The sequence below is a fragment of the Physeter macrocephalus genome, chromosome 20 (assembly GCF_002837175.3).
Source record: "Physeter macrocephalus isolate SW-GA chromosome 20, ASM283717v5, whole genome shotgun sequence".
NCBI lineage: Eukaryota > Metazoa > Chordata > Mammalia > Artiodactyla > Physeteridae > Physeter > Physeter macrocephalus.
Genome location: NC_041233.1, coordinates 70893520 through 70910432, shown reverse-complemented (window position 1 = coordinate 70910432; position 16913 = coordinate 70893520). Strand labels below are relative to the sequence as shown.

The following is a 16913-nucleotide window of genomic DNA, read 5'->3' as shown; positions in this document are numbered from 1 at the left end:
GGTGAATTTTATGTTATGTGTATTTTCACACAATGAAAAATGAAAAGTTTTTTTTAAATGAAAAAAAATTTACTGATCAAAGAGGAAGTTAGTTCAGTGAGAGGGTGGGTCAGCCCCAAGATAACTATGTGAAACAATAGAGAAAATGAGATACCCATTAGGAAGAAAATCGCCAGCCTATTAATCTTCTGAAATATGTCCCCAGAGCGGACTTTGATGCAGAAGCACATTAGTGTGTGTTTAGGTTTGATTTCAGATTTGTCTGGTGAATGTGGCAACAGGGGGGGAGGAGAAGGGAGGAATGAGCATCAGTCAGAGGTCTTCTCTGGGCCGGATGTTCCCTGTGTGTTCTCATTTAATCTTGCCAGTAACGCTGTGGGTTAGTGTTATTCTTCCCATTTTACTGGTGGGAATACTGAGTCTGAGAGCTATTCTAGAGACATATTTGTCTACCTGGGCCTGGTGGAAACCTCTGATACTTCCACCCGTCCTATTTATCCACATGGGTCCCACTGATTTTCTTTTTTTTGAAGAAGAGTTGATTTACAATGTTGTACCCATCTCTGCTGTACAGCAAAGTGACTCAGCTATACACATATAGACATTCTTTTTTTAAAAATATTCTTTTCCTTTATAGTTTATCCCAGGAGATTGCATATACAGTAGGACCTTGTTGTTTATCCATTCTAAATGCAATAGTTTGCATTTACCAACCCCACACTCCCAGTCCATCCCTCTCTCTCCCCTACCTCCCCGTCCCCCCACCCTTGGCAACCACGAGTCTGAGCTCTATGTCTGTGAGTCTGTTTCTGTTTTGTAGGTAGGCTTTACATTAACTGAAAGTCAAGGGCAGCACGGTTCTTGCTTAGGTCATGTTGTTCCTACCCTTCCCATGCTGCCAGGAAAACTCCACTGATGTGCTGGGCCTGCAGTAAGGTGGGTGACAGTGACAACTCTGATAACAAATGCTACCAGTCGTTAAGCATTCCTGTGGGCCAGACACTGTTCAGATACGAGACCGGAAGTGACAATTTAGTTAAGACCTTGGCCTTTCAAGTCAAGATAGACCTGCGTCTGGGTCCAAACTTTGGCTCTGCTACTTTCTAGCTGGGCAATCGTCACGAAGATACCGAACGTTCTAGGCCTTAGTTTGCCACCTGTAGAAGAGGGGCAGTGCTAATCTCTTCCTAACAGGATTCTCAAGTGGATTAACGCGGTTGAGGTATGGAAAGGGCTTAACAAGGTTGACACTGGAGCAAGCTGTCAGGAAGTGTAGCTCTCAGGAAATTATCAATCCTCCCAATAACTGTATGAGCTTCTTATTATCCCTACTGCACAGATAAGGAAGCTGAGGCCTGAGAGGTTGTCACTTGCCCTAAGTCACATGACTAGGAAGTGGCCAAAGGCCTCAGATATGCCCGTCTCCCACCTGCAGCCACATCCAGGGAGTGGAAGGAGCTGGGAGCTCCCTGTTTGCTGTATATTCAGAAAACAGACTCTTGTTCCTGACGCTGACAAGTTCGGGGGGCCGCAGAATAGATGCCCCGAGAGTTCACGGCCAGGAAGCCTGGATTTTCAGCAAAGCCACAGGAGGACCAGCTCTGTCCACTTGACCTGCTGCATTTTCCTTGGCTTTAGGAGCTGAGCGATCAGACGGGTTCAGAGTTCGAGAACTCTGATGTCAGATGGGTTATTACAGTGCCTGCCATCTGGAAACAGCCCGCCAAGCAGTTCATGAGACAAGCTGCCTACCAGGTAAGTGTGGGGCTCGGGGAGAGCAGGGCCCAAGATGCACCTGACGGTGGCTGTCACCCCACTCCAGGGTCCCCCAGCATTCACAGGCTTCCTTGGGGAGGCAGCGAGCGGTCTCCCACAGGCAGGGGGCCAGGAGCCTTCCCATTCCTCAGCTTCCTCCTGGGGGAGCAGCGGGGGTCAGACAGACAAGGGGAGGGGCTGGGCTCAGTTTTCCTTCTGACTTTATTCATTTCCAGGTCTTGTTGCCCCTGTAGGTTCCTTGGGGCTAGGATTGCAAACTGAGGTTCAGAGGTATTTGTGGGTGAATGGAAGTGGGACCCTCAAGGGAAAGGCTTGGGGAACAAGAATATTTGAACAAGGAAGAAATAAAGACAAGGCCAATGGCCATGGACCAGGCACATCAGCCTGGTGGAGGCTGAAAGCTGCACATGTGCAGCTGGGAAATAAAGGAAGTACGATTGTCCTCTGCACGGTTCATCTTAGGAGCAACACAGGGGCACGGCACGTACGGGCGCCCCAGACAGGGGAGAGGGCTGCCGGACCTGCCTGGTGGAGGACATCCACAGCCGGGTGAGGGCAGTGGTACAGTTAGGGAGCACGCCAGTCAACATGGCGCCATGGAGACAGAGCATTCCAGCGTCGACGGCCAGCCCATCCCTCGTGGGTGCAGGGGGCACCACTGGTGCCAAAACCCTCGTGGCCTCCAACCCTCACATTGTTTGCGGGCAACCTGTGCCACGACGGGGCTTCCATGAGTGTCTGACTTCATGGCAAGAATGGCAGGCCGTACTGACCTGCTGTTCTGGTCCAGGGGACAGAGCTGGCCCCTGTTGTACTTGGTCCCCTGGGTTAATAAATGAAAGCCGACCCTGGGGCCTGGGTCAAGTCTGTGCTGAGAATCAGTTTTCAGAGCCTTCAACCTGAGTGGGCTGGGGAAAGTCACAAATGTCATAGTTGTCCCCTTGTCCCCTGCCACACCTCTCAGGAGAGAGCCACCTTGCCCTGGAGACACACCTTTGATGTTGAGTCTGTGGCCACATGTATAAATATAAACCTTTCCTTTCAAAACACCCATCTAATCAACGCTGATCTCTGAACACAGTCAAATGGCCCCAGGCATCTTGGCGTCATGAATTGTCCTGGACGCTTGAGGCTTTTCTCCAGGCGGCAGGTAGAGTTCAAGGAAGGACAGTGTTCCGCCCCCACCCGCCCCGTGCTCTCCCATTCCCTTCCTTCCCTGCCCTGCCCCAGGCTGGCTCCTCTGCTCTCCCCTTCCTCTGTTCAGCGTGAGAATCTGGCTCAGTCTTTGTGTTTGCCAAAAATAGATTTGTTTGTATAGGGATGAAGGAAGAAGGTGGAAGTTCCCGAAAGAGGCAACTTCTTTAAAAAGGAAGAGACACAGATGCAGTTTCACTGTCCATGGGAGCCCTGGGCATCAGGGAGCTTTTCCTTGGTGTCAGCTTTCAGGCAGTGTCCAAAGACCCAAAGATGGGACACTGGGACATGGCTGTCTGCTAAGACACAGCCCCGGATCCTGAGTTTTCCCAGGAAGGATACTCAAGAATCATGGTTCTGACTTTCATTTTCCAGCCCATGGGAAGACTTCAGCAACAAACATGTGACCCGGAAAGGGGACAGTTCTCATTTTTAGCCTGAAAAAGAAAGAGGTGCGGTGACTTGTAGATTTGTCGGGGCTCATGGAGCCCTGGGCCGGCTCTTCAAGGACTGCCTCTCTGAGAGGGTGGGGCCGGTGTGGGGAGAGGCCCCTTACACTGGGGAGGCCAAGGGGGAAACCAGGCTGAGGCGGGTGTGGCATCCTCTGGGCTTCGGCACCTCAGGCAGTAGGAGGGCCAGCAGCTCCTGGGCAGGGCCCCGGTGACCAGCATGGATGGAGGGGATGGGGGAATTTGCTTCCTGAGGCCCAGAGACACCCTGTGGACCGGCCTGTCCTCTCCATGCCGGGTAACGTTTGTCCCGGACAGTCTCTGTGCAGCTTAATGTTTGGCCCTTTGTAGCTCTGATTTGATACTTGTGTTCAGTTTACAGTCACTGGGTGGATTTTAAGATGGCAGGTACCATTCATTCATTCTTTGTTCACTCATTCATTTATTCATTAAACAGCCCGTGCTGGGGGCCTCCTGTGCCAGGACTGTGGTAGGTGCTCGAGTCATAGGACAGGAGCCCTGCTCTCAAATCACTTGCATCCAAGTGGTTCATTGAAGCCATTTGTACTTCTGGCAAGGACAGGTGGCATATCAGGGGCACCCTCTTTAGCCTGTCTTCTGGGAGGGTCTTCATGACAAGATGGAAATGGAGCTTGCTACTCTCCAAAATTAGCATCTCTCCAACTCTCCCTCCTCACCTCCCATTTATTATGCAGAGTAAGAAAGATGCATACCTGTGATGGTTACTCTTATGTGTCAACCTGACTGGGCCTAGGGATACCCAGATATTTGGTCAGACATCATTCTGAGTGTTGCTGTGAGTGTGTTTTAGGATGAGATTAACATTTAAATCGATTGAATAGAGCAGGTTGCCCTCCCTAAGGTGGGTGGGTCTCATTCAATCAGTGGAAGGCCTGACGAGAACAAAAGGCTGAACCTTCCTAGATAAAATAAGAAGGAATTCCTCCTGTCTGCCTGCCTGCCTGCCTGCCTGCCTTCAGACTGGAACATTGTTTTCCCCCTGCCTTTGGACTCCAACTGAAATACCGGCTCCTCCTGGGTCTTGAGCCTGCCGGCAAGGGAATCATACCATCGACCCTCCTGGTTGTCCAGCTTGCCGACTGAGGTCTTGGGATTTGACAGTCTCCATAATCGTGTAAGCCAATTCCTTATAATAAATCTCTTTCTACATATACATACATCCTACTGGCTCTGTTTCTCTGGAGAAACCTGATACATACAGAACGTGAGCAAAGAACACAGTTCTTGGCCCGCGCAGCTTCTGAAATCCGAGAGTGCCCACCAGCCCTTCCACCTGAAGTGCTGCCTGTCGGCCTGGCTTCTGACAGATGAACAGGAAGGTTGAGGAGGTGGGATGGTTCTCCGTCAGAGCAGCTGGGAAACTGGTCTGTCCACCCCGCTTGCCTGCGGCAAATGGAGCCCCTCCTTCCGGGCTCATGGGAGGCCTCCCGAGCCCAAGTTCATGGCACAGTCACATGGAGGCTGAACGTCATCCTCCACCGGCCTGGGGGAGGGGGAAGAGGCCTGGACCAGAGCCAGGAGACGAATCTCTGGGCAGCATCTCCCGTGGAGAAGCAGGCCTGCAGGGGGTGGGCCTGGGGCCTGCACTTGGAGGACTGAGATTCACTGCCAGTGAGGGCTGCCCAGCACTTGACATGGGGACGGTTTCATCTGTGAAACTTCCAGAACTCCTCTTATGTCAAGTGATTGTTGAGAAAGTGGGTTAAATCTCCATCTCTTATAATCCGCAGCCTCGGGACAGCTTTAGACCCTTTAAGAGCATTCAGTGAAAAGATGGTGGCAGAAGGAAAAGCTGATGCCTCTTCTGAGGCCCTCAGAAAAGACCCAGAATGAGGAGGTAGTTCCACTGCCTCCTGAGCACATCATGCATAGGAGGTAGTCCAGTGTATTTCTAGAGGCATTTTGCCTAAAATGTGTAACTCTAGTAGGTTCCAGAAACCTGTTAAATAAACGTACGATGATCTCCTCTAACACGGAGTTGCAGCTTGCATTTGCCTCCCTTTCTGAACAAACTGCAGTGAAAAATAATCACATCAGGAAAGAAACCCAACCCCATGACACTCAGAAGCTGTGCAGCTGTAGCTCTTTGCAGTTTGACACCAGGCCAGCTGAGCACTCCGCTGGTCTGGCTGTTTTTCTCAGCTGTGGACACAGCCCCTGGCGGATTTTCCTGGCTGACTGCAGGGCCAAGGAGCAGTGGTCGAGGTGGTAACTGCCCACATCCTCGGCCTCCCTGGGGTGCGGTCTTCTCACCCACCTGCTCCTTTCAGGTGGAGCTTGTGACCGGGAAGCAGAGCGCTAAAAAACTACTACGATGGAGCTCTTGCTGGCCCAGATTCGTGGAGAAGTCAAATGGGGTAGCAACCTCCTTGTTCAGATGCTTTCTGATTGCAGAATCCTCAGGTCATGTTTGAAATGCTCTCAGGAGAAGGGCCAGAAATTGGAGAATAAAGGCTGGCTGGAGGGATGGGTGATTCATTCATTCGGCAGCTGCCCTCTGAGCACCTACCGTGTGCTCCGGGGCAAGAAGACCTGACTGCTACCCTTAGAAAATGTACCATCTTGCAGGAGAGGCTAGACAGGTCCTCATGGGTCTATAGTCGGGGGCAGAATATGCTAGGTGCTGGGCCGGGAGCCGAACAGAGGGAGAGCTCACATTGCAACGGAACAGTGGTCTTGAGATACCAGCTCCAGAGGCAGAATTACTGAGAGCGGAGAGAGAGCTCTCCTGCCCCATTTGACCCTGGCCTGATCCCAGGAAAAGACCCCCAGGTCTCCTGCCAGCTGCCAGGACAGAGGGCTGCTGCTGAGAAGGATGGCAAGTGTTTTCATGCGGAAACAAAGCTTACATTTCAGGGCACTGGATCCTTCTCTCAGAGGTAAAGACATCTGGGTTTCTGAGAGTCTGGCAGAGACTTTCGTATTTCCTCCTTCTCTTGGAGCCCACCGGCAGCTCTGGGAAGCCTCCTGGTGACTGGGAATCTGTGCAGAGGCAGCTGCCTCCCTTTGCCTCCCCCTCACCTCTCCCTGTGGCCTCCATGAGAGTTTGCTGGTAGGGACACGGCCCCTCACTCTCACTGGGGAGTGGACAGGGGGCCTGGCTTAAGCAAAGGAGTGTGGTTACTTGGTCCTGGGTCTCCCAGGCACTGCCGGGGCCCCCACTGACCTTGCCTTTCCCCTCCCCTCTGGTTTGGGGTCCTCTTCACCTCTGCTTCTGTCTGCATCCTGAGCAGGGTACTGTGGGGAACTCCCCATGGAAATGGGTCAAAGCTTTTGCTGTGGAGCTGAGGTCTGCCCAGCTGGGGAGGGACAGGTGAAAGGCCCCCCGAGGGGTGCAGCCCACGCTGTTTGGGGCACATTCAGGTCAGCCTGCTTGTCTTTCACATCTTCAGGATGTGGGAGCATCCGGTGGGTGGGGGGTGGTCTCAGTCACACACCAGCTACCCTCGGACGCCCTTGAGTGAAGAGCCTGGAGTAAAATGTTAACATTTTACTCCAGGCTCTTCACTCAAGGGCGTCCGAGGGTAGCTGGTGTGTGACTGAGACCACCCCCCACCCACCGGATGCTCCCACATCCTGAAGATGTGAAAGACAAGCAGGCTGACCTGAATGTGCCCCAAACAGCGTGGGCTGCACCCCTCGGGGGGCCTTTCACCTGTCCCTCCAGTGAAGAGCCTGGAGTAAAATGTTAACATTTTACTCCAGGCTCTTCACTCCTCTGGACCTCTTGATGTGATTTTCCACATAGATATTTCACATCTAAGTTAGAGATCCAGCTCAGAATTTCTGGGTAGGCATGGAGGGGAATAAGGGCGTCTATTTTCTGCTCTCCTTTGTCCCCTGCCGTCCCCATTCCCGCTGGGCCCAGGCCCCTGTTGCTCTTACCAGCCACATGGGAGCTGCCTGGCTGGTTGACGTCCCAGTGGGACACGATGACAGGAATGTGCCTTTTGAGTGGGTAGAGCCCGTGCCTTTCCTCCACACTGAGTCCTGGGCACCACTCTGCTCTGCCCTCCCTAGCCTCCTCCAAGTTTATCCTCCATCCTGAACTTTGGAGGAGAGGCTTGTACATCCAGGGCCCACTGTTGCTTTGTAACGCGTCTCTCCTCCTTCCTCTCAGCCCATGTTGTGGGAGCTGGGCCTGTGAGCTTCTGTTCTAGGAGGGCCTTGGCTTTACGTACAAACCCGTGAGGACAGAAGAACCGGTCCACGAGTGCTGTTCTGTAGATGGGGCTCCTCCTGGTGTCACTTTGGAGTTCTTCTTCTGGGATCCTGGGGATAAAGGTTCAGAGGTTTCACTGTTCCTGATGGCACCTGACACGTGTAACCCATGTCCTATTTCATCAGGCATTTTAACCTTGGTCTGCCTTTGTGCTGAGGGTGTCTAAGGAGACCCTATGAGAAAGTGAGGCTGGAGGAGGGGGCACCTTTATTCCCTCGGATGGGGAAATCTTGTCGCGCATCTGTGTCACTAACCTATTGACCCGTGTAAGCTAAGGGCAGACCTGGCCTCTTTGACCTGGGGACCCTGCTGATGGGCACAGATGCTGCCCATGTGGTCGGCCTCAGCCAAGGGTACAAGGCAGGGAGGAGGCGGGTTCCTGGCGGAGGGTGTAGGCGCGTGCGGTTCCATCTGGTTTTGTAATTCACGCCCTTGTGAGGCATCCACGGTTTCGGCAAAGTGGAGATTTTCAGTCACCTGCCGGCCGATGGTATCTCATTAAGACGTAATTAACAGGTTCGTTTGGGGTGTGGTTATTAGGGACAATGTATGACAGCAGGTCTAGGCCGTACCGTGGCAGAGCAAATGAGTAGAGAGCGTACCTTCCAACCAGTTCAGGAGGAGTATTGGGGGCACCCACGGGTTTTGTCAACGTACAGAGGCCTGGGCCCTACCCCAGTACCTGGAGTTACTAAGAGCAGGAGAGCTGAGAACCAATTAAAGAGCTGGTCTGCAGGGCTCAAGACCTGGGCCTGGGCGGCTCTGCCACTTCTCTTGGATACCCTGGAGCCTAAGACTGTCCCGGTCTTAGACTGCAAGGCCCGGGCCCCATGGAAACCGGGACAGTTGGTTGCCCTACCTCTCCGAGCCTTGGTTTCTTTCTTCATAAAGTGAAGGGGTTGGACGAAAGGCATTTCTGATTTCTAACCTGAACTCCCCTCCCCTCCTTGCCCAGTAATTGACCCTCCTAAGCTCCTTCCACCCATGCCTGGGACTCTAGGCCAGCTCTTCCCCCCCGCCCCGGGTCGTTGTACATGTGTGACGTTAGGCAGACCTTTGTCCCTGGTTGACGACATGAGTCCACTAATCCCCCCGGGGCCTGGGGAGACCTGGGAGCCTTCCCCAAAGTGGGTGCCACACGAGGGCGCATCCCGGGTTTCCTCGGCAATGGCAGCAAAGACAGCAAACACGGTGGGGATAGAAGGAGCTCGTTTTTATTTCCCATCGTGCTGGCAACCGAGGAAAGCCGTGAGCTTGGGCAGCTTCACCAAGCAAGCTAGGTCTCGTGCTCCGGGTCAAGGCGGTGAGAGGCCAGGCCGGGCTGTGTCCCTGAGCATCCTCAAAAGGCTGGGCCCGGAGCCTCCTGGCTGCCCTTCGTGAAGCCTGGAGGGGCTGTGACCGGGACAAGCCGGACGTCACGGGGCAGAAGTGTTTCTGCTGGGAAAGGGATAGAGGCTTTGAATAAGATTACTGTCAGTGGCCTTTCCCCCTGCACTCTAGGAGACGGGGACTCTGTGGGATTCCGGGGGGGGCTTTCTCCTGCAGCCCCCCTGGTGCTCTGGAGATAACAGGTCAGATTCCCACACAACAGAATCAGACGCTTGCATAGCTGAGGCCCAATGATGGCCCTTCTGTTTCCTAGGCCACCAAAGATTGGGGTTTGCTACGATTCGGTCAGACCACGTAGTCCTGGCACCGGAAACAGACCATCGGCCTTCCATCCCGTGGTGGTTTTCAAAGTTTTCGGTCCTTTGCCCCTTTGTGCTTCTCAGTTCTGGGCCAAGCAGGCCCCCAATGCAGGAGGCCCTGAGGCTCACAGAGCCTGGAATTTCCCAAGGGCGCTTGTACATTTTCTTTCCCCGCTCTGTGACGTTTGGGTACCTGGCTTGGGGACCAGCACCCGATCACCCCCGATTTTAGGCTCTGGAGAGGCCTGTGGAGGGAATTTCCCAAACAAGCAGAGTGTGAGTGTCCCTTCCTTGCGGGGTGTCAGCCCAAGGCGTGGGTGTCCTTGGAGGGGTCCTGGCCAGGGAGCCTGGGTGCCAGCCTTGCCTTCTGTCTTCCAGGCAGGCCTGGCTTCCCCCGAGAACTCGGAGCAGCTCATCATTGCCTTGGAGCCCGAGGCGGCCTCCATCTACTGCCGGAAGCTGCGGTTGCACCAGATGATTGAGCTGAGCAGCAAGGCCACGGTCAATGGGTACAGCTCCAGTGACACAGTAGGAGCTGGGTTTGCACAGGGTACCTCCTGCTCTCTCTCTCCCCCTCCCCGCTCTCTTCCCTCCAGCCCCCTGCATGTTTCTGTGCCTTGGAGTTTTAAAGGCACTCAGTGCGGTCGTGAGAAATCAAGGTGCTTCTGAGGGAGGTTGGCCCTTAAGTATCTCTGTGCTCAGCCCCCCCACCTGGCCCCTCCAAGGACCCCCGTAAACTCAGCAGTGGTCACCCTAGTTCATCACCCACCCGAGTACCTTAGGGGAGGGCACTTCTCTCCAAGAACCCAAGGGTGGCCTGAGAGCAGCTCTCAGCCTTGCATTTTACTGGGCGTTTAATCTCTCCTCTCTATTAACTGATTCTTAATCTAGTCCCACTTGCTTGTTATTAATTCCTCCGTTAAGATTGTTGATTTATTGCTGACTCACTCATTGGGGCCGCTTCGTGTGTGATGAGCTCATTGTGTGTCTTAACTATAAACCTGGCGAGAGTTGAAACTAGAGATGGAAAGGGCTGACTTTTCCTGAGGGGCTGGTGCTCATTTAGCCGTAGCAAGTAGCACCGCCCATGGACACCCGGGACGGGCATTTTAAGGGCCTTTTTCTCTTTACTGTTTACTCTATGCAAGTTGCTCACAATCTTGTGCCTCAGGACTGTTTTCCCTGGAATGCAGGGCTCCGTCGGTCTGTCCAGGGCCACGGAGTCTGCAGACACCCTGGATCACTCAGAGCCACGTGAGTGAGCATGGAAGCTGATGGGAGCTGGGGCGGTGGCGCTGTGCGCCCCAGCTCTGAGCTCTGCGCCCGGGTGAGGGCTCCGAGGACAGAAAACCCCCCATCGCCCAAGCCCATCTCCATCCTGCCCTGCAAGGCCCAGGCCCAGGCCCAGGAGGAGAGGGATGCCATCAGTGAGGACGGTCACCGGTTGGTCCCAAGCTTTTCTTGGTCCTCTTCCCAATGCTGGTCTCTGCACTACCCGGGGTGCTGGGGCCCAGGCTCACGCTTTGCAGGCACACATTCCTGCCCAGACAGGCCTCTCTTCCTCTTCACAGGGTGACTCCGCCCCGGCAGCCACTGCTCTGCATTTTTAACCCAGGATGGAGGCGTCTGTGAGCCTCAGCCACGAGACAGTGGCAAGAAGTTCTCTTGTCCCCAGGCTGCTGCCTCAGCCTGCTGGGGCCATGTGTTCGCACTCTGGATCTCGTTCACCCAGAATGAATGGAAACGGGCTTCCCTCTAAGTCTGAGGGCTTGATTTGCCTTTTTCTCACAATGCTTGGCCTCCCCAGCATGCCAAGGCTGGCCTCACTGCTAACTAAATCCAATGCATTCATGTTTTAAATACTCAGGATGATCTCGTTATTTAAATTTCCTTCTTCATTGTTGTAACTGGAAAAGAGAGGAGTGACTGACTGGGCTCTATATTTCATATGCTGATTCTTAACGCAATTGTTCATAAACAGCAGCTCATGTCAGAATGAGCTAATTCAACACAGCATTCCTTGACACTTCTTAAGTATAACGTTCACATTTGAGGGGGACATTTTTTTGAATGCCTGCCTTCCCCGAGAGCTCAGTTTTTGGTTCCCTTCCTTTAACATATCCTACGTACCCTCACACTGCCCTGTGTCTGTGTCCTGTGCCCTGTGGGATTTACTGTTTCCTGTGCTCAGAGGGGTGTCTTTGGTTTTTGAAATCCTCAAATTGTTGGCCACCATCCCTCAGAGGGGCAGTGAGACAGGGGTTCTGTCTCAGCCTTGCTTTACGGTGGGAACCTGTCTCCCGGAAGGACGGGGTGCTTGCTATGTGCGGAGGCCTGGCAGAGCACTTGATCCGGTATACCCAAGATGGCATTAATACCCTGAGACCCCCTGGCTGTTTTCTGTCCTCTGATGCTTCTCCCTGATGGACGCCCAGTGGCCACCACCGAGGAGACCAGAGCTGGCACTCTGCCCCCAGCACTGCAGGGTTTGCTGTCGGTATTATTTTAGTCCGAAAAGACTTAATGAGATGAGAAAAGGCTGCATTTTTCACAATCTTGGGCTTAATTTGCCCGAAAAATGAGATAATTTTTTGAAGCTTAAAACATGTTTTATTAGCCTCACTAGGCCGTTTTTTATGAATGCCATTTCGTTAGTCATCTAGATTGTTTTAGAAAACCAATGCCCACTACAAGGTGTGCAATATAAGTTCATCTGGAGCTGGTGTGGGGAACAGCAGAGAAGCCCTGAGTTTGGAGATCCCTAACCGGGGGTGGGGGGGCGCGGCCTCTCCGCTGCAAACCAGAGCTTGAGGAACTTAAGGCTGGCCCGATGTTTGCCATTCTAATCCCCAGAGAAGATGTTTTGCAAACACTGTGCTCCTTGCTGAGGGAGGCTGGAGGGTCAAGGGTTCTTTATTGGATAACCAGCAATGGATGGATGTGTAGGGCTTTAGGGACTAAAAAGCTTGGTCGGGAGGACACTTGTGGGATGGGACAGCAGAGTGGTGGACAGAGCCTTCGTCTGTAAAACCAGGCTTGCTCTAAATTGTTCATTGTAGTGATCATTTGTTGGGTTCCCAGTCTCATACTTGGTGCTTTGCCTTCCTTATCACCTGCTGTGTGCCTGGTGTCACAGTGGGTGCTGAGGATAAATCAGACGGCTGGTCGCTGCACTGTCTGTGAGAGACGTTAAGTGATTTGCCCGAATTCCCGTCGTGCCTGTGCTCTGCTGCTGCTTCCCAGGCTCCCTCTCACAGCACCTTTCCCACCTCTTCACATTCGTATTCCGATTCTGCTTTTTCAGACTTCACTCTAAATTGTTAAATCTCAAAGGCAGAGGGGGTCCGTGGTCTGAGGGTTAATTTCAGGCTACAAGACAGAGTCGTGGGAACTGCAAGTCCCTTGACCTCCCTGCCCTGGTTTCCCCGTCTGAACACAGGGCGATATGATTTGTGCCTGTCCGCCTCACGGGGCTGTCAGGAGGCCTGCGGGAGATGAAATACCCATGCGAGTCACAGCCACTGAGTACCCCGAGCCACCCCCAGGTTGTCCCGCCGTGTGCAGGAAAAAGGCGGCGCCGACTTTTCTAGGTTCAGCCGTGCCACCTTGTGGCTGAAGCGCCACCTTGTGGCTGAAGAGCATGTCGACTTCAACGGGGTCTGGAAAGGGCTCCTGGCCGTTTATCCAGGATCCAGATTAGGAAAACATACCCCGCATTCCTTGTAGCAGACAAAGCTGCTTGATGTGAAATTATTTAACCAAGCGCACTGAAGGCTGCTTGGCAGACTGCCTCCTCACTGGGGCAGCAAAGCCAGGAAATTGGCCTATTTTATTCGCATTCCCCTGAAAGTGTCCCTGGAGGAAGGGAATCTCATCAGGGTAAGCTTTTCAGCAGGGCACTGGCCAAAGCTGCCAGGCAGATGAATTGATGAAGGCTGGTGGAAATAGCTACTTGCTCTGGAAGAGCTGACTTTGTCATTCTCTATGTTGTATTTATGTAATCATTTTGATCAAGTATCACCAAATGTTCTGTTCCTAAACCTCCCATGCTCTTTTACCTCCACGGACTGCAGGTGACTTCCAGCTCTTTCATGTTTTCTTACCCATCGTTATTTTCTTTCTGTTGGCCACTAGCTAAGGAACACACACGACGTAATCGGCAGAGTCGAACCTTTTTGGTGGAGAATGTCATAGGAGAAATCTGGTCTGAGCTGGAGGAAGGTAGCATCCTTAAACGTCCTTTGCCCCTGCTGGATTGTGTGTGTGTGTGTGTGGACTGCTGGCAAAAATGCATTTCTATTTGTTCCTTTTGTACTTTTGGAAAATGTTCCAAATCAGTTGGTTTTACAGACCACTCGCCCAGGGAGAGAAGAGCTCTTTTTTTTTTTTTTTTTTTGAGGTACACGGGCCTCTCACCGTTGGGGCCTCTCCCGTTGCGGGGCACAGGCTCCGGACGCGCAGGCCCAGTGGCCATGGCTAACGGGCCCAGCCGCTCCGCGGCATGTGGGATCCTCCCATACCGGGGCACGAACCCGCGTCCCCTGCATTGGCAGGCGGACTCTCAACCACTGCGCCACCAGGGAAGCCCAAGGGAGCTCTTTCTGGAGCTGTAATTTTGCATGTTCTAAAACCATATAGGTTCTTCAGAAGAAAAGTAGGAATTGGAACTCACCAGTTCCAGAGCGAGTCTTGTGCTAAACAGCAGGTCATTTGATGGTGCTATTAACTTGGCAGGAAGTGGTCCACACGTGCCAGGTATGCAGCAGCGCATGACCTGAATGCTTTAGTCCTAAAGATTCACTCATCTGGGTTCATCATCCATGCTAACCAGCACTTCTGGGCAGACACTATCTCATCTCTTTAGTCATGAATAACTCACTGTGTGGCTAATTAGCAAAGCGATTGTACTAATGAGTGTTGATGGCGCTTAGCTGAGTACACCAAGTCATCCTGCCAGCTTGTTCCAGGACATGATGGACAAGTGGTCTATATAAAGGTTGGCTGTTTTTGTACCAGGTGACAAGTACGTGGTAGTGGACAGTGGCGGTGGCACCGTAGACCTGACAGTCCATCAGATACGGTTACCGGAGGGACACCTTAAAGAACTGTACAAAGCGACAGGTAAGCCTGAGAAAATGAGAAAAATGGCTAATTTTCTCATACCTGAGCTGTTTTACCCATTTCAGATTTCTCTCAGTATCTCATTCTTTCAGTGCCACCAGCATGTGGAATTAACAGGCAGTAGAGGATACGGATGCATGAGACCAGAGAGCAAAATGCAGTTAAATGGCCTTTAAAACACAAACCACCATAACTTGGGTTTGGGCATAAAGTGAGCCTGTTTCAGATCCTCGCCGTGACTGTCACCTGTGATTTGGTGAAGCTTTCTAGGGAGGTCCCACGATGCCTGGTCTTGGATCAAGATCATCAAACCAAAGAACATTCTCTTCTTCTTGGTGGTGGGGGGCATGAGTAACTAGTAGATCACAGGGACTAAGTGAGGTCTGCTGGTTTTCCAGACACTGTCCTTGGATTTCTTGGGTGGGAATAGCATGATGCTCCAATACGTTAGTTAAACGTATTGATTTTATTTAAAATGTAATTGATCTTAAACAGATTGTTGACGAGTGATTTCTGTAGGAAAGTTTCTCCACGTGGAATGAGAAGAACCTCAGGGTTTTAAAGTGTAAGTAAAAACGCATAGCTGCGGTCTGCTGGCAAAGTGGGTCCAAGTCTGTGCTGCTGTCTTTGAGCAGAACCCAGAACCCAGGGTAGGCGGCTGCTTCTCAGACTCCGGACTCCATCTCTGACCGTTTTTAACATAGTGGTCTCCCATTTTGTTCTTGACTCAGGTGGAGCCTATGGATCTTTAGGAGTAGATTATGAATTTGAAAAGCTTCTGTGTAAAATATTCGGAGAGGATTTTATTGAGCAATTCAAAATCAAGCGTCCTGCGGCCTGGGTTGACTTAATGATTGCATTTGAGTCTCGCAAAAGGGCAGCCGCCCCGGACCGAACTAACCCGCTGAACATCACCCTGCCCTTCTCCTTCATTGACTACTACAAGAAGTTCCGTGGGCACAGTGTGGAGCACGCCTTGAGGAAGAGCAAGTGAGCTGGGCTCGTGTTTGGCTCAGGACAGTCTAGGGGGTAGATTGTGTTCATGGCGAGGAGGCAGGTGGTGTGGACTCGGAGTTCCAGTCCTACACACTTGCTGTGTGACCTTGGGCAAGTGACTCAACTTTTTTGTTCCTTAGTTTTTTTCACCTGGAAAATGGGCATGATAATTCCACTTACCTCAGAGGGTTGTTGTGAGGATGAAATGTATTCATATATGCTCAGCACAATGCCTGAGACCTGGAAGATACACTATCTCTGTGTCAGCTATGACTACACACTAAAAGGATAAGCTGTATGAAATCAGGGGAGTTTGTCTGTTTGGGGCCCTGCTTTATCCCCAGTGTCTACAACAGAACCTGATGCATAGGGAGTAGGTGCTCGGTAAATATTGGTTGAATTATTTATCACCCTGCCTCCTGCGCTAGACTTTGGCTTCCACTGTCTCAGGGGAATGTTGGCCACAGGCAAAAGCAAAGAGAAACAGAAGAGGTTATGCCTTAGCTTTGGAGCTTCTAAGGGTCTAGGTCCCGGTGGCCTAGTGTATTTCTAAGGGTTCTTTGGACGTTCAAGCCCCCTTCGGCCCCCTTGGATGTGACCACCATTCTACCAGGGCCCATGACTATGCAGGTTAGCCTGGGTATCCTTTATACCCTCACCGCTCATTGTCTGTCTGTCATGCCTCCACAGCGTGGATTTTGTGAAGTGGTCCTCGCAGGGGATGCTGAGGATGAGTCCAGATGCCATGAATGCCCTTTTTAAGCCGACCATCGATAGCATCATTGAGCATCTCCGTAAGTGATCAGCCAGGGCTCGGGCACTCAGTGAGGCAGAGCCAAGAATGGGGACTGATGTGTTTCCAGTATCACCAACCAGTATATGTGAAGTCAGGATGGCAGGGGGTCTGGGTCTCGGAGCCGCAGGCCAGGGCCCCGGCAGGAGTGGGCAGGGCCTGGGCATGCATGAGGGCGGTTGCTGGGCACTGGCTGTGGATCCCTCACCTCAGGTACTGCAAAGCAGCCCAGAGCCTGTTCTCACTTGGGCTTCCATTTGGCTTCAAAAGTCAGAGAGCCGGGAGATCTAAAGCAATATTATCATCGAGTGACAGGCCTTAGGGAATGGATGGTCTTTGCTGTATCAGGACAAATTAGCAACCACAACCTCTGCTAGGGAGGAGGAGCTGTTGTGTAAACCAAAGAAAGGTCTCGCACAAGAGAGCAAACAGAATCTGGCCGTGCGGTTAACCTGCTCCCTCGGGGGCCCTCGCCCAGGGACACAGAGTAGACTCACCAGGGGCCTCTTTCAGTATCCAGGCCCTCCACACACTTCCCACCCTGCACCTACACAGTCAGAGAACTCTTAGAGGTGGGATGGGAATGTTATGAAAATCAAAGAATGATATTGATAACAGCCTGCCTTAACAGA

The 16913-nt window shown here is 52.4% G+C and overlaps 1 protein-coding gene across 1 annotated transcript in view; it reads left to right on the top strand.

Moving 5' to 3' along the window:
• The window catches only part of HSPA12A (heat shock protein family A (Hsp70) member 12A), a 69305-nt gene that overhangs the window by 47844 nt on the left and 4548 nt on the right, over nt 1-16913 (top strand). Inside the window, exons 6-11 of the mRNA XM_024121579.2 lie at nt 1639-1755; nt 9750-9921; nt 13506-13592; nt 14388-14492; nt 15224-15482; nt 16179-16282. Of these exons, the coding sequence (XP_023977347.1) occupies nt 1639-1755; nt 9750-9921; nt 13506-13592; nt 14388-14492; nt 15224-15482; nt 16179-16282 (844 nt within the window). The remainder of the gene's footprint in view (nt 1-1638; nt 1756-9749; nt 9922-13505; nt 13593-14387; nt 14493-15223; nt 15483-16178; nt 16283-16913) is intronic.